This window comes from Chironomus tepperi, unplaced genomic scaffold (assembly GCF_022539635.2).
Source record: "Chironomus tepperi strain 1889 unplaced genomic scaffold, CSIRO-AGI_Ctep_v1 contig_100, whole genome shotgun sequence".
NCBI lineage: Eukaryota > Metazoa > Arthropoda > Insecta > Diptera > Chironomidae > Chironomus > Chironomus tepperi.
In genome coordinates, this window is record NW_027226222.1 from 1,028,006 (window position 1) to 1,052,259 (window position 24,254).

General features: G+C 30.7%; 2 protein-coding genes across 2 annotated transcripts; one reads left to right on the forward strand and one right to left on the reverse strand.

Moving 5' to 3' along the window:
• Window positions 1-13,789: 13,789 nt before the first annotated feature.
• LOC139087220 (flexible cuticle protein 12-like) lies at window positions 13,790-14,516 on the reverse strand. Its single transcript, XM_070635971.1, has 2 exons — window positions 14,398-14,516; window positions 13,790-14,299 (listed from the first exon to the last, which is right to left on the reverse strand). Exons 1-2 carry the CDS (start codon window positions 14,407-14,409, stop codon window positions 13,952-13,954), a joined length of 360 nt encoding a protein of 119 aa, XP_070492072.1. The 5' UTR covers window positions 14,410-14,516; the 3' UTR covers window positions 13,790-13,951.
• A 1,832-nt stretch (window positions 14,517-16,348) lies between these two features.
• lush lies at window positions 16,349-17,002 on the forward strand. The gene is made up of 3 exons (XM_070636057.1): window positions 16,349-16,482; window positions 16,557-16,644; window positions 16,719-17,002. The coding sequence occupies exons 1-3, from the start codon at window positions 16,399-16,401 to the stop codon at window positions 17,000-17,002; spliced, it is 456 nt and encodes a 151-aa protein (XP_070492158.1). The 5' UTR covers window positions 16,349-16,398.
• Window positions 17,003-24,254: the final 7,252 nt, after the last annotated feature.

Sequence of the window (24,254 nt, forward strand, 5' to 3'; positions counted from 1 at the left end):
ATGAACCGTGAATTCTGGCGAATGTGCGAGCAATTTTTAAATTAAGCCAATGGACTTGTGATTGCTTCAAATATTTTTTCTTTTGTGTACCAATGTAAATTGTGTCAAATAAAACTAAATGAACATTTTAATAAATGTGCGGAAAATTTCTTTCCCTTTTAACTTCGCGCGTCTCCTATTAATGAGCACTGAGTCGAATTTCTCTTAATTTAATTATACGTAAAAAAATTATTTTTCGATAAAAGCAAAACAAAGAAAAGAAGAAAGAAAGAAAAGGCAACAGAAAAATATTTTGGCTATAAAGCACTAGTCATAGAGCTAAAATCCATCGATCGATCGTTATTCAATTGTTTTCTTGGTATTTTCTCTTCAAATCACTTCGCTTTAAATCTCTTCTTACAATTTTATGCTCTCGCTCGAGTATCAACTCAAAATTGATGATTTATTACGTCCATTAACATTGTTAAAATGTTGCGTTAATGCTCAATAGCAACAAAATGCCTAAGACGGCTTGGGTCGATCATTTTACAGTGAAAAGATCAATTAAAAGTCGAAAAGTTTTAGATATGAACTGACATGAACAGTTTTACAAGGTTCATATTTTACAAGACCTTTTTATCTGTCGATTATGCGACATTTGGGATCGTTCATTGAACTTTGGAGAGTCTCTTGAGGAATTGATCTAATCGATTGTCTTCATTTTCTTAAATCAATTGTTATTGAACAAAAAATAAGTGTGAAAGTGCTTAAAAATGATTGTGTACACAATATGTTGTTGATATTATTTGAGATCTTTTTGAATACCTTTTATCCATTATTATTCCATTTGTATGGCACTTGAAAAAATTCTTTATTCAAAAATCATGCCTTTAAAATTCAAAAACAAAATTAAAGTTGTAATGAGAAAATCTTGTCACGTGAAAATTGAGAGAGAAAAGAATGCAAAAAATTTATATCTCACACCGTCAGGTAATTACAACATTGGCAGCATGAGAAACACATGTTAATCTCCAGTTGCATATTCCAGTCATTGGAATTTCACCACATTTTCATAATGTGCGCATAATTCACACTACAGGTTGAAATTCCAGTTTTTCATATACTCTCACTCATGCATGACAAACGACCTAAAGTCGTTTTAGATGTGCAGCAGCAGTGAAGTAATTTGTATGAATTTCTCTAAGACATGAAATAGAATCAGTAAAGTAAAAATGACAGCACAGCAACAGAACAGAATCGTGTTGAGTTTCGAAGCAGCAGGAGTGCACAGACCGAGAAGAATATTTTGATTTTTTTTATTTCATCGCAAAAATTGCTTTTTTATTGAGATCTTAAGAATAACAGATAGGCACAGCGAAAAAAATCGTGAGGATGATTACGATTGAGCAGGTTAAAATATTCTGAACTGAATGAATGGATATGATGTTTATTAAAGTTCAAATTACGTTGTATTATAAGGAACAGCTTGATATAAATTAATGTCTGAATGATGAAAAGATGAAACGAATTCGCAGCATGAAACTGACCGCACATCCATATATGCATTCTTGATGGATATATCTAGTGGTTTAATAGAAATAAATTTTATAAGAACAAGGTTACTGCATCTTAATATCTCTAATATCTTACTTCTATTATCATCGTTCACCGACTTTTTCTACTTCTTCAACTTCATATAAAGGCTGTCGTATCATCCAGAGATGCTAACCTTAAAAGCAGCAAAAATATCTAAGGACGACTAGAATTTTTTAAAATCTTCTGATCCTGGCACCAGACAGTCAACTCTGATTTCATCTATGTACACTGAATATCAATAAATTCTTCTATCTTAAGGACTTGATGCTGTACATTCAAGGATATCCATTGTGAGTTTAAGAAGTTATTTAATGTGTCTATCATGAATTAATGTTTATCATAAAAAATGACAACATTGACCTCCTCTAACTAATTGAGTATTCACAAAGGAAACTCTGGTGCTGACTGAATTTTGATTTATTTTTATTCCTCGCAGAATCAAACTTCATTCTGAAAAATTTTCAATGCTGTTGAATAAAATATTAGGCATTAATAAAAAAGTTTTTGATTTGGGTTTTTTTTTTTTTTTTCTATAGAAAAGTAATGAATTTCAGTTACATTGAACCACAACAAATTAGGAACGGAGAGGGAAATAAAAATTGGAATTTGCAATTTTCTACCTCATGTTCTCGATTTCTCGCGTACTAAATAAAAAAATAAGAACAAAGTTTCATTGCTAGAAGGAAAACCACAGAAAGCAATTGCTTAGTGGTCTGTGAGTGAAATTAGTCATTTCTTTTCTTACTTGTGGCTTCTCACACAAAACTTTTAAATTGAGAGCACTTTCATGTAGTCCACCACATATTAAACTGATTTATATTCACATCAAAAAAATTGTTTTGTCCGAAATAAATTCCACAACATAGCACAGCACAAACACAGCTGTTGTTGTTCTTTGCCTTTTCAAGAACCTAAAATGTTTTCATTTCAAAGTGTCTGACAAGCGGAAAAATAATAAGAAGATCTAGAAAATTTGGTGTTACAATTATTTTTATGTGGTGTCTTTTTATTGTTTTTTTCCTTCCTTTTTATCTTTCATTCTCCCTCATTTTCCACATCTATAAATACTCATCAATTTTTGTTATCAAAACCCGAGCAACACTAATTAAGAAGGCTCCTGAATTGAGTTTTTAATGCTACGCCAGAGCTTTTTAAAGGCTTCGTCGTGTGGAATCGAAATGGCAGCTTAATAAAGGTGGCTTATGGTTAGTGATGAGCTTATTCGGAGATTTCATCGTCTGTGTTGCTTGGGTAGCCACATTACTCTTACTCCAGAATTTAATTTAATTGCAGGATTTTCAATTAAAATATACAAAAGAATATGAGAAATTGCTGTGGTTTTGTATACAATCTTAGAACAAAAAGCACATAAAATTGCCAAATTCAATATAAACACAAAATAAAATAAAAGAAGACGATAATCAATAGACAATAAATCTTAAGATGAGGAAGTGTGTAGAAGGAAACGAGAAATTGAAAAGGCAAAAAGTCCGATTCATCATAATTCTATGAGAGATTCCTTTTTTTCTCATCTCATTTATTGATTCTCTTGTGTATCTATAAATTTAGATCTTCAACTAGGGAGGTAAATCCATTCAACATCATTACGAAGATTTCAGATTAGGACGTCAGTGGGAGTCGTAAGTAAAAAGCATGAAGAAGGAAGGAATGAGAGTTTAAAGCAACATTTTGTTTTTTGTAACAATTTAAAAACGTAATTAAGATACGATTTTGGGCGTTCCATGCATGATACAATGTTTTTAAAATCAGAGAAGATGAAAAAAAGCTACCGGAATTAAGTTAAATTAAAATTTATGATACGAAAAGACTTTAATCCAAAAATTCTCGAAATTCTGTTGATGATTTATGTTAACAAAGCATAAAAAATCTCATTACTGCTTACTGGCTCAACTAGACGATAATGATTTTGCAGAGGTTTGATCATGAAAAAATTTAAAGCACTGAGACTAATAATATGTTCTTGTGTGTGGCATTTTTGGAATATGTTGACCGAGAACTTAAAGATTTCAATATTTGACCATTTTTCGTCAATGTCTGGGAATTGTGTTTAATTTTAAGTGAAGAAGCAATGTAAACAAGTGCTACTATGAAATATGCAAAAATAGCACAAGTAGCATACTTACTTAATTACTTTACTGGTTATACGTATCAATTGTGATTCATGGAATTCTTCAGATCGCGCTTAAATATGGCTTTATTGATGGCTAAATATTATTTTAATATAAAGTGCAATATTGTCTCTATCGACAGCTTCGGTAGTCAGATCCAAAGTCCGCCACCAGGCCGACGTGACTCTGACTTGGTACCAGATCTAGATACATATTTATGATATACAGTAACTTTATATTCTCCGATTCCCATAAATTGAATACAAAAAGATTTTTTGTGTCACTTATAAAGACCCTTTGGAATATGACATCACTCATCCATATTAAAATCTGTCTTTATGTTTAAAATTCCTATAAAAATGTTAGAAGCTGTGGAAACATAAAAAGTTCTTTGAGTAAATGACACAATCGGAAAAAAAAAGTAAAGAGTGAAAGCAAAGTTGCTAATAACAACAACACATAAAATGCAATTAAATTTTTTATTGTTTTAATTGCATTTTGATACAAACTTAAAACAACATAAAAACAGCATGAGGATTGAAATTTATTGCCTTTCGTTTCAACATTGTGTGTACTTTTTAGGATTCATTCAAACGATAGAATTGTCTGCGTAAATGTGTGATGTACTTTTTTTCTCCTCTCTATAAACACTATATGTACATACGTTTGTACATTTTATGCTAAAGCCAACAAAAAAATCTTTTTTTTTCTCTGTGTTTACTTTTCATGCTGAAAAAAAAAAAATCTTTTTTAAATATGAGATTTTATCTGAATTGCATTATAACGCATATATACTCTAAGCCACACATACAAAATGTCGTATTATGTTATCAAAATGTTCAACACGATTAACACAGCATATTCTCATGTTATGTTTGTGAATTTTCATATTTTTTTCCCTGTTTGGATACAACGACGAGTGAAATGGAGAAATAATAATTGGGTTTATTTAATTTCAATTTTTCCTATTTGTATGTCCGACTGACTAAAACGTTTAAAAAGTTTGAAATATATCTATTTAAAAAGTTTAATGCATGCTTTCATGAAAGCTGGATGAAAGCTATACACACATGTTAATTAAAATGTTGCTTTTTGTTTTAAATATATGCAAGGATTCATGTTAAATTTGCTACACATTTCAAAGAGTATGCAGTTAATACAAATCTAATTAACATAACATATAAAGTTTGCTTTTGATGTAATTATGAACATTTTCACTATTCAAACATATTTACAGAATTTGTGAATAAATTTCAATTTTATTCATTTTGGGAATGTATTTTCAAGGACTACAGGGTAGAATAGATTTTAATAGATTAATAATATCAGTTGTAACTAAAATTAGTTAATAATATCAGTTGTACCACATAATTTAGATTGTTGAATTTCATTTGAGCACTGAAAAATCTATACTGATTTATCATTATTGATCTTAATTTTACCAAAGTTCAGTAGCTCGATATGGAGAGACACAATTCGTAAAATGGATGAAAAGCTATTAATGGCTGTAATTTCTTTCGTAACTTCACGTCTTATCGTTAATATGACGAAATGACAATGCCTTAGCGAGCTTATGCTGTTTGGGAATGTTTGGCCACTCAAATGAAGATAACTTCCATTTCAAAGGCACCTACATATAGTGTTACTAGGTAAACGCGGCATTAGGATGGGATACGATTTGGTCTAATCTTTGAATTTTTTGAATATAAACTCTTACTTCCTAGTGGACGACTTGAAATAATGTTTAGTTATGGCATGTTCCGAAGAAAATCTCATATGTCGACCATAGGTCTAGTTATTAACTAAAATCCTACAAAAATCATTGCGCTTTAAATACTTCAACACTAACAATAATCCTTTCCAACTTTGCCCATCTCCTCCATTCTTGACTGTCTTATTGTCATTTTACTTGTAATATTGTTAATATTGTTGTCTCTCCATTGGAGCATGCAGTATAAAATGCATTTAAAAAATTTCTCAATGTGATATAAATTCTAATAATTTTCTTCTTTTATCCTATTTATTTCTTGCTGTATACGTTTCCTACATCTCTTTTTGATATAAATTCAACTTACGTATCCATTCATTGGATAAATGTTTTAAAGTTCAGAAAACCTGAACTATGAACTTCATCCAAAAAAAAAAGTTTTCATTTCGATATGTGTAGCTTTGACTTGCACTTCTTGTCTCTAACTTAACATAGAGTAAGAGAAAATTTATATTTATATGGAAAGAATAAAGCACTACCAATAAAAAAACAAAAAAGAAACAGAGACCACGAGCAATAAGTATGAGAAGGAAAAAGAGATGAGGTGGATATACAATAAAGTAGAAGAAAAGAAATGAAAAAAATAAAGAGTAAAAGAGCATTTAAGATAAATGTTATGACATTCATTTTCTGTTCGGTTCTTTTAATGTGACAGAAGCTCAAATGGCTCTATTAACGTTCAACTATACATATACTATAAATGTTCAAAGACGAAATTCTCGGAAGAAAATAAATCTGTATGCTGATATGCATTACACATATATTGCATGTATGTATGTATACACAAGGAAACGTCTTTGTTGGCAACATGATGAATATAAGAGGAAACATATTTGAGGCTTTTAATGAATAAATCTCTCCTTATTTCTTTTTAAAAATTTATTTCTCTGATGCTGCAGAAAAATTAAGACAAAGAAAAATGAATATTTTGTGTTTTTAGTTCATTGAATGAAGTGTCTACTGCTGCCTTTAATTTAAAGCATATTGCCAAAATTTTTAAAGATTTTAATATTCATTCCAAAAAGTGCTAAAGTTTTTCTGTGACCGCAATCAGGGTCAGAGACTGACATTTTTGTGGATTCTTCAGGTGTCCCTATTTAAAAGACGAGATTAGACAGGAGTTCCTTAAAATGAAAATTCAATTCTTGATGCTGAAAATGACTTAAAGCCCAGAGCAGCTCTATGTCATTCCACGTCTTATAATTCTTTAACAATTGAGAATTTTTCATACCTCTGCCCTCAGTAGAACTATAATTCAAAATTGGATCAGATTCTCTTCTGTTGAAGCTTGAATATATGATTGTAGAGTCAGTAGTGTAATAATTAAGTCCCGAAGTACTAAATCATTCCATTTCCGAGCCACTTCGAATAAATTCATCCATGACCACAACAATTCTTTATTTTTATCAGATGGCAGCTAAAAACCAAAAGTAGCTTTGTCCCTACTGAATAAATATACCGTATAAGCACTTAAAAATATATAAATAACTCACTACTGCATTGCCGTTGTTGTGTAATTTCTGAAATTAATTTTAAGACACAATCAATAATGTATCAATATTTACAGTCCATAAAGATAAAAATGCCTTGTTTTTTTATATAAAAATTCACTTGGAAATCTCTATTTGATTTATTGTCAATGTAATTGAATTTTCGTAACTTCTCATCGATTTTTTTTTCTCTTGATGCTTCAAAAAGCTTCCATGTTCTTTGAGGATTAGAAGTTCATTTGAAAATATTATTGCTTATTTTTTTGTAGATTACTTCAAGTGCGACATAGAAACAAAGCATTGTCAAAATTCAATTTTAAAGTTTAAATTGCTTTCATTCTTGGAGGTATGTTGATCTGAGGAATATTTTGATTCCAATACTAAGTATCCGAAGAACTAATTCCAAAGATTTTGATTTCAAAAAAATTGGTGTCATTTTATTTCCCCGTATTCCTTTTGATGCAACTTGTCTATGCCCAAACAGATGAATTTTGATCCATGACCTCATTCAAAAGTTGCCTCTGGCTACCAACTGCCATATGGCAACATCAAAAGAAATACTGTCTGTATCAGTAGCTGTCAACTATGATTTGGTCGTCCACGTTATCACTTGATGCATCTTAATATAGATAAAAAAATGATTTCAAAGAGCCATAGTGTTCTTGTGTCCTGTTGACATATCCTATCATAGCAGTTCTTAACAAACCATAAAGCAATCACTTTCAATTTCATGCGCGTGGAAGTCAATTACGACATTCATGTATCATACTGTTTGCTTATACAATTCTTCTCTCTCTCTTTCATTCTTCAATTCGCATTTAAAGATGAAAAACACGACTTTTTATACATCATCTCCTAATGCGAAATGAAAAGCTCAGTGGGAAAGCATAAAGAATAATACATACACGAGATAAAGAAATATAATAAGAAGCAGCAAGAAAATTGAGCAAATATCGAAACATCATGACATGACCATAAAAGCACACAAAAAAAAATCTGTAACCTCCCTCATGTGACTGACTTTTGTATCCAGTAAGGTTTCATATGGTTTAGTAGTCAGTGTGTATATATGTGCGATGATGCAATATTTTCATATTTCTCTATAGATATTTTTTTTTCTTTCGTTCATTCTTTCTGGTACAAATATGAAGCAGTTTATGGTCGTAATAAAACAACCGAGGATTCAATATTAAAAAATTAAATTTCCCTTTTTTGACAGAAATGAAAGGAAAAAACGTTATTGGAATGTGCCTTATGTTTTTCTACTCACACCATATAAAGCTCATTTCATTTTGCTCTTATGATGCCATCGCTTGGTGGATTATCGTAGAACCGCAGAAGAAAAAAACCCAGTTCTATCGATAAAAGAATTTTTTTTGTACTCTCTATCAAAAAATGCTGCCATGCACTATAAAGAGAATCATAAATTTTATGCTATGCTTTTTTGGTGAATGAAAATACGTACAGCATATTGAAAATGAAACGTAAAAGCATATTTTTTCTCTCATCACATGGATAGTCATAAAAAGAATTTTGGGACTTTTTAGCGCATTTTTGTAAACTTGTTTACAAAGGGAGCTTAATAATGCACTTTGTTCGTTCGTTCGGCTGTTCGGCTGTTCGGCTGGAACGCGAGATCTCGAAAACTAGACATCGTAGAGAGCTCTGGTTTGTTTTAATAGCTTCGTTCTATCAAGTTATTGGGTTATCGGTCATTTAGAAGTTTCAAATCAACGTATAAATACTATAATTAACAGTTTTTCATTTTCATATACAACAACAACAAAAACAATAACACGTTTTTTCATTGTTTTACAGTGTTTTTCAATGTTTGTCGATGTTTTTACAGTGTTTACAGAACAATGTTTGAATTTTTTTGACCGTTATGAGATTTGAATTATAAAAATCCGTTAAATGATGAAGTTCTTAAATTTGTGGAAGTTTTATATGGATCTTGTTTTTAAGATCTGAAAGCGACTTGGATCTTACTGAATCTTGGTTTTTAGGTTTGGAAGTGACCTGGATCTTACTGGATCTTGGTTTTTAGGTCTAAAAGTGACCTGGATCTTACTGGATCGTGTCTTTTAGTTCTGGAAGTGACCTGGATCATACTGGATCTCATTTCGTGGGCTAAGAAGTGACTAGAATCCTACTGGATCTTGTTTTTGAGGTCTGGAAGTGACTTATTAATCAATTACTGATCGCTGGGACAAAATGCGCTTAAGTCCCTCGATCAATAACACGAGGACTTTTGTAATTTTTTTTCTTTCAAAGGAACTTAATGCCTTTTGAGATGATTTTTCAATTTTGATTTTCATTTGCCTTTTGTAAGACTATTATTGGGCATTTTGTAGTAGATGAAATTTTATAGGTAAAACATATGGTGTAAAATATTATGGACACTAAAAAATTGAGAGGTCTGGCAAAATGAATAGTCTTTTGCTGACCGAAAGAATCATTATGACCATAAGGTTTAGTTCTAACAGAGTTAGAAATCTTTGACATTCTCATCGTAAACTGACACTTCTTATAACTTGAAGCCCTAGTATATTATTCCTACTGGTTGAAGCTAGTGGACAACCCGAGCTTCTTCAAAAAAAAAACTGGTCTAATGATGCGGTGTTGATGAACCGGTTCCCTAACAAACAACTTGTGCTGTTCGAGCATAAATGCTAAAGTGGCACTGAAGAGACTAATTTCGTCCAGAATTCTTAGAATTTATCTTGAGTTTTGTATAAAAAAAAGTCGGCTCAGGTCGATTCGATCCCATTTAGAAATTCGAGTCGATTTCCAGCTCTGGTAGTAAGTGAACGTCCAAGTATCCAACTCTGGATTCAAGAAAACTTCAATACTTTTAAAAGGTATGCCAAAACTCATTTATTCAGTTCTTACATTCGTTCCATAACTCTTCAAACTCTGTAATAAATCCCTTAATAATATAAATTAAATAATTCAGCACCACAAAAAGTACATAATAATTTGACCACTCAATGTACCTGAAAAAATAATCCAAATCTCATAAAAGCATCACTGAGTTAGCAACGAGGTAAAAATATACGCGCGTTGCATAAAGCTCAGGCGTAGGAAATTAAAAAAATGATTTTTTTTTAGCTGAAAACATCAATCAAATTTTTTCTCTCTATGCTGCTTTGGACATTTATTGAATGCTTTAGTTTTCAAAAGTTTTTCATTACATTTTCATCAGTTTAACAGAATTCCATCTGTAAATATCCATAATAGCAATTTTTTATTTAGTAAAAATGTAATTGAAAATGTATTGAGTCGTGTTTTTTGTAAATTGATTCTGACAAAAACATTCCAACAATACAATAAAAGTACATTTTTCATCGACGGGAAAAAAGACTGAGAGAACTAAAAAATTTAGTTGAAGAAGAAAAAAAAAAGTTGCAAAACATGATGCTCCACAAATGGTACACATTTCTGATATATTTCTTTCCTTTACTCCGTTTCTTATATTCATCGTCTCAATAGATGAAAAGCATTAGTCGAGTTTTCAATAAATTACATTTTCAAGAGCCATTACTCGGTAATGTTAACTCTGACTGTATAAGGGAATGAAATTTTATATTTTATTACAATCTTATTCTCCTTTCTGATGAAATTTTTTCATTACACACTTCACTTAATAGATTTTTTTCTTTTTCAGAATCAATTTTCGTTTAAATATAATCGTTGCTTGAATGGCAGGCAAAATGCGCTGTCTTAATGCAATTCATATTTACATTTGGGAATAAAAACGCTCAGCGGAGAGATTGATAGAAATTTATTTTTTTCTTTTTTGACTCTCTTCCACTCGCTCGATTTCGCATCTTCTTGTTGAATATTATCGAGATAGTCTTGAGATTACTTGAAACTATTCAAACATACATAAGGATTATACAACCAAACTACGTTGATCTTTCGAGATGTATTCGTACTTGAAAAAAAAATTTCTTTGCTTCTTTCATGCTCGATTAAGTTGCTGTGGATTTTTTTGATTTTTTTCTCTTTTAAATTGAATGGAATTCTCCAATTTTTCTGGCACAAAATGCTGAAATTGTTCAGTAAGTTAGGAACATTAAATTCTAAATGTAGAATAAATAGCTTGCAGAAATTCACATTTGAAAAAGCAATAACGAAATAAGATGAAAATTGGTATGAAAGTGGCCACATGAGTCTGATTTCAGCGCATTTTCAACACTTTAATGCAGCATAAAATATGAGCTATTGAAATTAAGTTTCCCAAAGCTTTCAAACTTTTGAAATGCATTGTTGAATAACTTTGCATAGACAAACATGAGGACACAGTAGCCAAGTCAAAATAATTTTAAAATATTCAGCAAATGTGCTAAAAAGAAAATTTCAACATCATTATAAAGATCAAAATGTCTTTGGTGAAATAAATTACAGCAAAAATGAGAAAGAATTTCTGCAGTTTTGAGGGTTATTTCCATCACTTCTAATGGAATTTAATGAACATTTTGGGTAATGAGACAAAACAAATTGACCATAATTTTTTTTTAAAATTAGAAAGAAATCAGCGGCAAATTGCAATGAAGAGAAAGCTTGGAAATTATTTTAATTTACAATAAATGGAGTTCATACGTGGAGTATTTGGGTATCCGAAACTTACCAAATATCAAGTGCATACCTTCTCGTGGGATCCTCTGATATAGTAATACACACCGCTGGCGTTCGAGCTATGTGCATCAGGCTTACAGGATAGTCTGTGCCTGAAAATACCAATCCAACAGTGAAAAATACTGTTAAAGGATCAGCACGATATCTCTCTTCAAACTCAATACTAAGATAATGGAGCCATAAGATGCTTCCATTGAGGCACAAGATGTTAAACAAACAAAAAAATAAAGTGAACAAATCTTACTGGACATTTTAATGGTCTGAACTGGACCCTACTGACTCTTGCTTTTATGTATGGAAGTTGATCCTACACAATAGAAGTGAAACTAAGGATGAGTTAAGGTTTACAATCGATCATTTCATTTTAATGGTCGAAATCAACTTGTGGATCTCATTATAACTGGAAGGTAAGCAACATAATGGTCTAGAAGTGAAGCTCATACGTTATCGACTAAAAGACCCTGGATCCTACTGGATCTTGTTTTTATGTGCGCAAAATGCGACGAACCTTATTTCTCGCCATAAAAATGGGTCGAAATAAACCGCCAAGGTATCATTAGTGCAACTTTATGTCTTAATATTAATACCGCGATGTACCAATGCCCTAGAGAACTCGTTTTGCTGTTCGAAAGGAACTATATATAATTATAATTTCGGCATATGTTTATACATTTTATTATTATTAAATTATATTTTACATGATCAGCATATAGCAAAAAATTATCAAAATCCCATAAAAAATACTTTAATTTCATGCCTGTATAATTTTATTTTCTCAAAATTTTGATGCATGCTAAGGTCAACATGAACAACTTTTAATATTTAGCAATACTTTTTCTTCGCAAAGTCATCAAACATGAACCATATGCTTTATGTAACATCATTCATAATTTCTAGTCTTTAATTTCAATCCACAATAATTCAGTAGACAAGGAAAAAATAAGACATGGAGAACATTTGATTTATGATGCTAACAGGATGAGAATGGTAAAAAAAGTATGGATAAAATTAGTTCCCTAGTAACCAATAAACTTCCTTCCATCTTATGGTTCATTCTTCTGACCTTGACAATAAAATCTCACGTGTTGTTCCAACTTTTTTATCTACCAAAAATTCGTGACCAATCGCTAATCTTGAATTTAAAATTAAAACAGATTTGCATAATTTTGTCAATTTATGGATGTCGCAAAATTTTACCTGACCGCTATCTTATCGTTTTGTATATGGCTAGATTTGTGAATCAAGTCTTTTATATCTAAATGAATATTTTTATACCGGCAATATTATTCAAATGACCAAATCAGGGATGTCTAACATTTTACCAGACGTTGACAAATTAAGAATGTCTAGTGATCTTCACCAAACTAGTTCCATAGCAACACTATAGCGCTTTGTGCGACCATCAAATGTAACCTAATATTTTATATGATGTACCGCAGCAACCCGCATTGACAACCCTGCAAAAAAGGAGCAAACATAAAAAATTAACATATTCGAGTCAAATCAATTTGAATGCAGATTTCTTGCTAAATTTGGATGACATTTGTCGCACAAACATTGACACTGAAAAATAAGAAGCTGGTATAATTAAGTCAGGTTCAAGCTCAAATTACCGTTAGTATTCAAATTAATTGTCTTGTGTGCAAATTTATTGACGATTTAATTGGTCAATCAGAGAAACTGGAACTTGCATTTTATGAGCAGCTTATAAATTTTGTGTATTACATATTTAATTAGATTAAAGCCTATCACAACATTACATTATGATGTCAATTTTCAGGAGTAATTTATCAAACTGGAAATGACTAATTGGGCTAGAATTTTGTTATTCAAATGGGAAGTTTACCTAAAGCAATTTCTAATAAAATTGGTAAACCAAACAAGCAATTCCGAGATAAAACTTATGAAATAATGATATTCAAATTGGTACTCAATGAATTCATATTTACTCATATCATATACTTGTATGATATTGAGTTGTCTTAAATAAAGATGTCATTTCTCTCGAATCTCACATTAGACAACTGAGTTCGAAATAATGCATGAGCGAGTTGAATGATGAAGATTCACACAAATTTGTTTGTGACATAATATTATTGTTACAAAATATCGCTTTAAGACGATCATTTAATAAATTATGGATTTAATGCACACTGTCGATAAATAATTTAATTACATTTTGGGAATTCGGTTTCGTAAACAAAAATTTATTATTTTTTTCACTAATTAATGCATAACACGACTCTTAATTTTTGGAGTATTTTTTTAAATTTTAATAATTTCACATTAATTTGTATTTTGCACGTTAAGTACAATCAACAGTCTTCATAAATCATTCCTAGTTGTATTTATTCTTTCTTTTCTTCTTGTGGTGGATTCTTGAGGTTAAGATCGATGGCAGCTGAGACATCTGGATGGATATCATCTCCTAAAGGCTTGAATCCAATTCCGGCACCAGCGATGTATGTGACTGTGTGTGTCTTGCCCTCTGGGTCAACATATGAGTATGATCCCTCAACAATGTTGGTTCCATCACCTTCTTCTGTGGCTTGGATCTTGTTTGATGTTCTGTAGTTGAATTTGTATCCAGCATCATCATTTGCTTTGTATTCATTTTCTTCTACATGAGCTTCAACATCTTCAATTGGTGTTTCAGCGTAAACTGAGGCGATGAGAACAGCGAATGCTAAGAAACACTGCAGGATGTCGAAAAAAAATTATTCATTAAAATCAAATTTCTTTCACTAAGTTCAATAAATATTTTTTGCACTTTAAAAAATTCGAAATTACTTACGATAACTTTCATTTTTAATATTTTTTTAGTGTACAGTCACAACAGAAAGAAAAAATTTGATGTTTATCAGTTAAGAGACGTCTTCAATCTAAATCAATGCGACGAAAACCAAAATGTTTTATACACGGCAACAATCATAAAGCTGTTTATTACGCAATTGAATGTTGGTGATGATGATGATGATGTCGCTTGATGAAGCAAGAAAAAAAAATGAAATCTAAGAGATCGCGAGAGTAAAAAAAAGAAGAGAGAAACTTTTAAACATTTAAAAGGTGTTGCGCTTAAGGTCAATCAATCCAATGGTGTTCACACAATTTAATGAGTAGCTCTTGAATTAATGAAATGTCACCCAAAAATATCAAACAATCTTATTAGAAGAAGAAGAAGAATAACACAATATGTGTGTCTTTAAAAGCGAATTATGAAGATTAATGAAGAATTTGCTAGCCGGTTTATTTTATTAAGCCACATATTCAAAAGTTTTTGGTTGTTATAAAAGTACAATAAGCTTCAATTGAGCAATATTCTATTGAAAATATAATTCATTTTTTTATAAAACACCCATGAAATTTTGTTCACTTGCGCAACAAAAATGAATTAAGAAGAATTTGACAATTTTGGTGATTCACGGTATTAAACTTGAATGATTTATTGGATGTTTGTAAGTTCCCTTTTTCGATATTATTTATTGCTGCTTCTTATTCAATTAATGTAAGTGACTACATTCGTACATTTTTTTTTTTTTTCAAAAAACTGGGCTAGGCTCCTCACAAAATGTTAGCAATTGTAATTTATATTTGCAAAATTTTTAATGACTTATTCGCATATTATGGATGGTTGTGAATAAAGGACAGTAACATTGCAAGGGATGGTTACCAGAGACAAATCACAGCTTTTTTTCATAGCTTATTATTTAATTATTGGTAGGTAGTCTTTTTGTGTCTTGGCACACCTCAGAGATAAGAAATTTTTCACAACATACCATAGGGGCTTAAGCTGGCATTTATTGAACATAAATAAAATTTTTGCTTCAAAAGCTCCAATAGGTATTACTAGATTTGAAATTAAAGCTACATCTTTGAACTTTTACTATTTTAATCTGAGAACTTTTTCAGAAGAAATTGCAATCCTCTGAGATTACGGTATTTTGCAAGGCACTCTTTGTATCCAGGTGGATCACCGATGTTATAGTACTTTAACAGTTTTTTTGCAGAAAAATTCAAAGTTCGGTTTCGAAGTCCAAAATGATAGCTGTTAATTTCATTTGCAGTCCTTACAATTCGATAACTGACAATTTAGGGAACGTTCGGAAATTACGTAATGCTAAAAATAACGTTTTCGGACCCCGTTACTCAAATTAAAATTTTGTAGCAAACTTTTGAGCATCGTAGCAAAATTGTAAAGCCCTCTTTCCCTCTAAGCCTTACATATGTAATTTCCGAACGTTCCTTTACTCTACAGAAGTTTGAAAATTCTGTTGATGTGTACAGAACTCAAATTTGCTGATGAACGAGACCAATTTATCATCACGTTTCAATTCAACTTCAAAACCACGCAATTTCAGTCAAAACCAGAAAACAAAAAGCCCGGAAGGCATTTAGCAATACTGGAGAAATACCTAAAGGTCAATAAAAGCTTTATAAAACAACCGAAAAATAATAATGGTGATGATATTCAATAATTAATTAAACTTTTTGTAATGTAGCAAAATGAAATTGTCATGAAATAATGTTTCAGCACCTTGTGCTCATCATTTTCATGACATTGCAAATATAATTTGTTACACAACCAAGAAGTTTAATTAAATTTACGCAATGAATAAACTGTAATCATCAATTTGTGCAAAATGTAATTAAATAATTGCAATTTCCTATCTCGAAAATTTCTCCAGTATAAATTCTCAATTGTTATTCACAATGGAATTAGTGCTTTTTGTCATTCAGAGTAAGTCGTAAAAAAGATGTGAAATAAAATATAAAAGTAAAGTTCTTCTATGTTATTATGCAACATATTACAAAGCTTGCATTTATCATCTGCAACATTTTTATCGTTTGTGAGCTTTTCACATCAAAAGCTCTTGCAGCTGTAAGTTATATACATTTTAATTAAGAATCACAGCGTGAAAATGTTTAAATTAAATTATCTTATAATACGAACAGATGACGATGGCTCAATTCGAGCAAACATTGAAAACGATTCGTGCTACTTGTAGTACAAAGAACAATCTTTCGGATGAATTAATTGACGGTTGGTTCATCGCAATATGTTGTCTTACTTCCAAAAGCAGAAATCTGATTTTATTAAATTAAACATCTTTTCAGGTTTAAAGAAGGGTAAATTTGATGAAAGCAACAAGGATCTAAAATCTTACGTCTTCTGTGTAGCACAAATGTCTGGAATATTGTCAAAAAGAAATGAAGTCAACGAACAGAAAATGATGAGTCAAATTCAAAATTTACTTCCAGACAAAATGAAGGAACACTCATTGGCTGTATGGAATGAATGCAAAACAGCACAGCAAGGCATACCTGATAAACTTGACCGAATCTTTAAGTTAACAAAATGCTTTTATGATGTCGATCCTGCACAGTTTGTTTTTCCTTAATTTTAATAATTTTTGGACAGCACGTACTCAAGTCTAAAATATTTAAATCGATGTGAATAACCTTAAGATAATCATACATAATTTATGATGATGATGATGTTGATGATGACATATATGGAGCAGCTTTTTCATGGACCATGATAAAAATACTAAAATGATAAGAAAATATTTTCTGCTTTGATGCTGTAAAAATTTTGCTCGATTCTTTTTTTTGATGATGATGTTGAAATGTATAATAAAATTAAATTAAATTTTACAAGCATACGAAAAGACTGCAGTGTGAGCTTTATGCTTTTTAATGTCAAAAGATTACAAAATTGGTATTTGAAATGCGAAGGATACTAGAAAGTTGTCAAGACTTATCATTTTATTGAATGTCAAGCGTCTTTATATTGAGATTTCAGAAATAAAAATCAATCTGACTTTTCTAGAGAATCGTTAAAATGTGACATCCAAAATATGAGATAAGAAAGCATGGAAGCTTTGAATAAAATACCCGAAAAGCACACTATTTTCGCTGCATCGCCATAATAACCGTAAGATATGAAGTTTCAACGCCTACACTGAAACGACGGAATTGGACCCATTATTAAGTCAAAAATGTATTGTGCTACACGGGACAGTAACATTATGGTTTTAAATAGTTTTAAAAATTATAGTAATTTATTAAAATCAGGCATTGGACATAAGTGATGGCATGTGACAAAGCGAAGACCTCTAAATCAAAAGTTTCCTATTCAATAGACATCAATCATGAATCTAGTCCAGTGTTTTTAAACCTTTTTCGAACGCGGCCCAGTAAGTCACATATCTCGTGCACTTAGTCGCCATGTTGTGGACGCATCTAGATATTTGGATGACATACTATTGTCGACAACATGCTAGTGTGCCACGGACAAAAGCTTGAGAATCTCAGGTCCCATTAATTTTACCTCAAAGATGTTTTCCTCATCAAAATAATAAAGCATAAAATTAAGATAAAAAATATAGGAACAACATTTTGATGACAAACAGTACCACTCAAAAATTGTATAAAAACAAACAGCAAAGAGACACAAACAATATATTGAGGATAGAAAATGACACCATAATCGTGTTATTTGCACACATTATGGAAAGTGAGAGAGTGAGAAAGAGAGCAATGAGGACAGAAATTTGTTAAAACCATAAAATCTAAATATATATATCCTTTACTGCTAGAATTTTAATGATATTGGCATCAGATTCTATAGCTCGTAGTTGATTTACAAATCAATGCGCATAATTTTGGGCTTTTGCGGCATTAATGGTTTTTCTGTGTCTCATTTCTGTCTCCATACACAACAGTGAAGCCCTTATTTGTATGTTAATTTATGGATAGTTTGAAATTGTTCATAGATTTTAAAGGAAATTATATTTTATTTTCAAATTGAATAACCAGACGTATAGCGAGCCTCTACTGTAGTCAAATGCTGACTGGATGTATATGTGCAATTTTTTCCCTATTCCTAAAATTGCATTTTCATCAGCTAGATAAATTTTAGAGTAGATTATAAAATTAAACATTCGTTATCTCACTCAAAAGTGCACACATTTATACGGGTATGTAGGTAAAAATTAATTATAAATTATTAATTAGCATTTTTTATTGCATAAAAATTAGAAGTGAAATTCTTGACTGAATTTCCTTTCATGTTTTTAATGACTTTTTTTTATCTATGCAGCCTTATGAGTAGGAATGTCGATTATTTGGATTTTCAGGATTTGTACAAATCCCAAATACCTAAAAATCAAGGGTTTTAGGCTTAGGCATCCAGATGAAGTTCAAACTTCTTATTGTTATTTACTATTATAAATCTTTTTAACTCAAATAATTTATCAAAAATTTCTGCTGCATGAGAGAAAATTACAGCAGTATCATGGCAAAAATACAGCAAATGACCGCCCTTAGCTTGCATCATTTAAGAATTCAAATATGATTAAAGACAATTTTGAAGGAACACGATGAAAACGATCTTGTTGCTTTGATGAAAATTTTTTGAATAATCTTGAATGAGGAAAAATAATTTCCAATGATTGCTTGATTATTTTTTTGTGCCTTTTAAATTTGTTTGAAATTTGCATCAAGATTTGGTCTGCATATCATTTGACTTAAAGGACTTGTATAGGAAGATTGTTGATACATATACTGCTCCATTTTTTGTCATTTTTCTTCATATTTGTTTTGAATCACTTCCCAATAGACCCATGCAATTTTTATCAACCTCCAAGAATTAATTGAATTAAATGTATTTAATTCAAATTACTTAAATAAATCTCGGGAAGATCTTCAGGAAGTCAAACTGGAATGATGGCAATGTTGAACGACAGTTGATGGAGCCCGAAGAAAACGGTCATGTTGCTTCGATGAAAAAATTTTGTATGATTTTAATTATTTTTTTAGACCTTAAAATAAATTTTCATGCAAGAAATTCAGATGAATGCATTTGGATGCGCCTCAAGAATAATAAAAACTGCAGGCCTGCGCATCTGAGCGAACCCTTGTAAAACCCAAGTACTTGGGGTATCCCAAATCTTTACAAAATACCCCAAATCTCAAGTACTTGGGATTTGTAATCGACATCCCTACTTATGAGTTAAATTTTAAAAATTTATGTTCCATATTTCTTCTGAATGACGATTGAATTTTATGGTAAATGAATAGGTAGGAAAAAATTACTCCATGATATGTAAATTTTTTTAAACTACGAATTCACGAATGCACATAAAAAATTGAGTTTTCTCCATTGATATTTGCATATATAAATATGCAGGTAGGTATAATGAATGCTTTCTTTTATGTTATTCATAACGCATCATTTATACCCTTTTGAATAAATTCACTCTACAATGCATTGCATGAACAGAATTAATATCTGATGGTAAAAATATAAAATTATATAGAATTTTCACTGTCTTTTTAATTTATATGAGTTTTATGTGATCAAAGGAGAAAAACTTTAAGCAAAGCTATAGATTTCAATTTGTTCATGCAAAAATTCTTGAAGAAATTAATGTAAATTTTGTTTGCAAAAAATCAATGCAGATATGGAATTAATGTGCTTTGGATGTTGAAAATTGTTTGAAGTTCGGAAACGAGTTTTACATTAATCAGCTATTATGAACATGCTAATTTGCAGCGAAATCTATTATTTAGCTCAGTTACAACAATCAATTGTTATATGGATAATCTTGGAAACACCCAGCTTAAGGCACTGCGAATCAAAGTGTATGGCACCAAAATCCTTTAGATCCACAGTTTATAGTAGGATTCCAACCATTTGTAAGCTCAGCACATGTGACTTGCTGACACATATGACCTGATGTACCCTGTAATGAATTGCAATCAACACACGAACTGAGCTTCATTACTAGAACGGTGAAATGAAAAAAAAAACTGCAAAAATTAGACCTGATAAAGAATTGAACCTATTAGATTGTATCCCGCTGTATCAATGATCTATATCAAATATAAAAGCCATAAAAACTTCAATTCTGGATATTCCACTTGTATGATGTCCCATAATTATTCTGTTCAATTAAACCCCAAAAATAATGAGAGTACACATATATTCCCAATATATCCCTATTGCTTCCGTGTGAAGCACGAAATTTTAAATTCATTTGTATACATAGCCTGGATATAAATATCATCATCTTCATCAGGGCCATCTATCATAAAAATTATTAATTTATTATGTTCCGACAGAGATTGCCAGATAGCCACTTAAATAAATATTATTTTCCACAGATGCACTTAAGCACCACTTAAATTATTCCCTGTGAATAAGTTATTAATGTGCTAGATATCATGAACTTTATTATCATGGATCAAACATTTCGAATGAATATTTTTACATAAATCCCTAAGAAGCACTAAAATTTTATAATAATAATAAAGTTTCATGATGAAAAAAAAAAAAGAAAGTAAGGAAAAAGAAAAACAAATTTACTGCACGAAAGCGAGTGATGAAGAAAAACTTATCATTTGGATCACAATTTTCTTTTCCATTTTCAGTAGTAATGTTGTAATTAATGCTTGCATAAATTGGTGAAACGTGATGTTGAATAAAATGTATCAATTTGGAAAAAGCTTCTTTAATATTCATCTGCTGATGCTTATCACTGTGATACATATATACATATTCATTTGTCTCCCTCGCTCCCCTTCTTGCACATTTTGTTGAGGGAACCAATGCTGTTGAAGAATTATCTCAATTAGTAACAAGATTGTTGATATCAATCATGAAAATTTTGAGAATGTGTCTATTTTTTAGCTTGAAGCGCAAGGATAGTAGACAAAAAATTTAAAAGCTTTGTTATTTGTGGTAACATATTCAACCCGCATCAAAGTATTGCATTTTGTAAAGCTTTTTTAATAGAGTTCCTAACATATTGAATGGAATTTTATCGAAAAGCTCATGCATCAAACTTAAAATATGAACAGTTGTGTCGCTCAATGTTGGAATCTAAGGGCCTTCCACCTGGGACATGCATCAAATGACTATCAAATATGCAATCCCTTCTTCATCTGAACCGATCGACTAGAAGAAAAAATCATTCGACATGCTCATTGACACTAATCTTTTATTAACCATATGCTCACTTAATAAATTGTAATAATCACAGCATAAGAAATTAAGCGACAACAAATTTAGAACTTCCTTTATTTCTGTAATGAAAAATATGTATATGAAGTTAAATTTACATATGGGCTTAGTCGTTCGAAAATTCAGTGTCAGAAATGTGATGTAATTGGCTTATTTCTCCACTGGATATTTAGGAGAATATTTAAATAGTCTATCTTGTACAGTTCTAAAAACAAACATTTTGATGTATAATATGACTATAATTAGAAATTTGAAAAAAAATCATTCGACATGCTCATTGACACTAATCTTTTATTAACCATATGCTCACTTAATAAATTGTAATAATCACAGCATAAGAAATTAAGCGACAACAAATTTAGAACTTCCTTTATATTTGTAATGAAAAATATGTATATGAAGTTAAATAATACATATGTAGCATGACATGACAATTTCAATTTTGAAACTGTGAGTAAACAGAGAAAAAAAGTATAAACATAGGAATTGAGTGAAAGCAGTAGCGGTTGTTAGTGATTTAATTGCTCAAAAGCACGAATTGGATTTTAAAAAAACGCGACTCTATGGCTGCTGTTGTAAAGGTATACAAACAAATACTATTGCATATATATGGCATTTCGAGATTAAAAGCTTTTATGCTTTGGGTTCAATTTACTCTATGATTCAAATAAAAATTGTTTTAACTTTATTTAAGCACTTTATTCATGTAGACCTTTCCAGTGCTACCGACTTTCATTAAAAATTCATCCAGCTTTGGCCTGCAGAAAAATTCTATTTTACATGCTGATTTATTTTGCCATAGTCATTATAACACGGAAATTAAAGGCATAAAGTGAGCCATTTATCCATTTCTATTTTTAATTCCAAAACATTATGTTGACGTTTTAATTATAAAAATCGATGTGTTACTCTATTTTGTAGCCTTCCTTCTCTTTTAGATGATCTGCTGATAAGATAATGGTAAATGTTAGAATTCCACATATGTGTTTATGCATAATGGAATTCAATTGCATTTGTAAATGAAAAGTTTTTATGAGGTGTGAAAGTATGTGTGACAACCTCATTAGTTTACGTGCAAACAATGCTATTTCCATCATCATTATTATGGATTTAAAAGGATTGTATAGTTTAACCTTGTTGCCGAGTTGTTACAAGACAATTAATATTGCCTGAATGAATATAGTTCAATATTGAAAATTTAATCAAATCCTTTGATTAATTTAAATTAAATTTAAAAGGCCATTACATATTTTTCACACAGATTCTGAGCAGTCTGTGCAGTCTGTGATCGTCATGTATTGTATTATTGCTACTCGTGTTTAAAAATTGATGAATTCTGTAATATCTGTGGTATATTGGGCAGGTTACAATAACGATACTCATCTAAAGCACTTACTTACATCCTTCGCTAGCCGTTCAGGTGGATTCTGATATGTCAACTAAAATTAGCTCTGGCAACGCTGGCTATCGCTTGCCAATTCTTGATTCAATGAGCAATATTGTCTCGATTGACAGCTTTTAATAAAAGGACTTGTGTCCACAGTCCAACTATTTTCCAACTTATCACAACGTCTGTTAGAGCACTATGTATTGGCAATTGGTAAAGGGCAGCCAGCGATAGAGCCAGCGATAGAGCCAGTTTTAGACGCCGACTGAAAGAGGCTATGGATCACAGTTTTTCTAATATAGGCAAACTGAATCGCATTTATGTGTTTCATTCATAATGATACTATCGTGTCATTCTCTTCACTCTAAAGGATGATTTCCTAACATTTTAAAAAAATTGATAAAACGGGTTAAAACATGGGATTATTTAATTTTATTGATGAAATTGAAATCAACCTTAATGAAAATTAAAAACAGATCTAAGGTAAAAAAAAATATTAAATTACACTTTTTGATGAACGAGATGAAAATTCATAACAAGCTAATTTTCATATTGCGTTTCAATCACCATGACAAAATCAATTTCATTCTCATCTTTAAGTCTGAAATGCTATAAGTCGATTTTCGAAACTCTACACGAAAAAAAAATATACTTCATGACAAAATGAAAATTGAATTGACAGAATTACCCTCGTTTACAAGCACAGAAGCAAAAAAAAATATATAAAATATTTTTCTCATTGCCATTTAAATTCAATGAAGAATCTACAGTGAAGAAATAAATTCCCTGAAGCTAATTGAAATAGATTTTTGTCAGCCAATTTTTATACATCGATTTAATATGGCAAAATTTATTTGATTTTCAGTTGGTGAAAACCGCTGACTTCATGAAAGAAAGGAATAAGTCTGAAAAAAAAAAATAAATTTTCAAATCATTTCATAGAAGAATGCACATGAAATTTTTAGTACACCGTGAATTTACTGCAATTGACATTTTCCAATTTTTAACTGCTCCATCAACCAAGAGTGAAAACACGAATTTTCCATTTCTGCATTGCTTTTTTGGCATTTAATCGTAAATTTGTTCATTTTACTCAACTAGAAAATTTAATTGAAACAATTTGAATTGTTTTTCAAAACCAATGCAATTCAATAATAGTTTGAGGACTCAAAATGTTTGTTGTTGATTTGGCATGACTGGATTAGGAGAATGTGATTGTTATTTTTATTCACCGTGA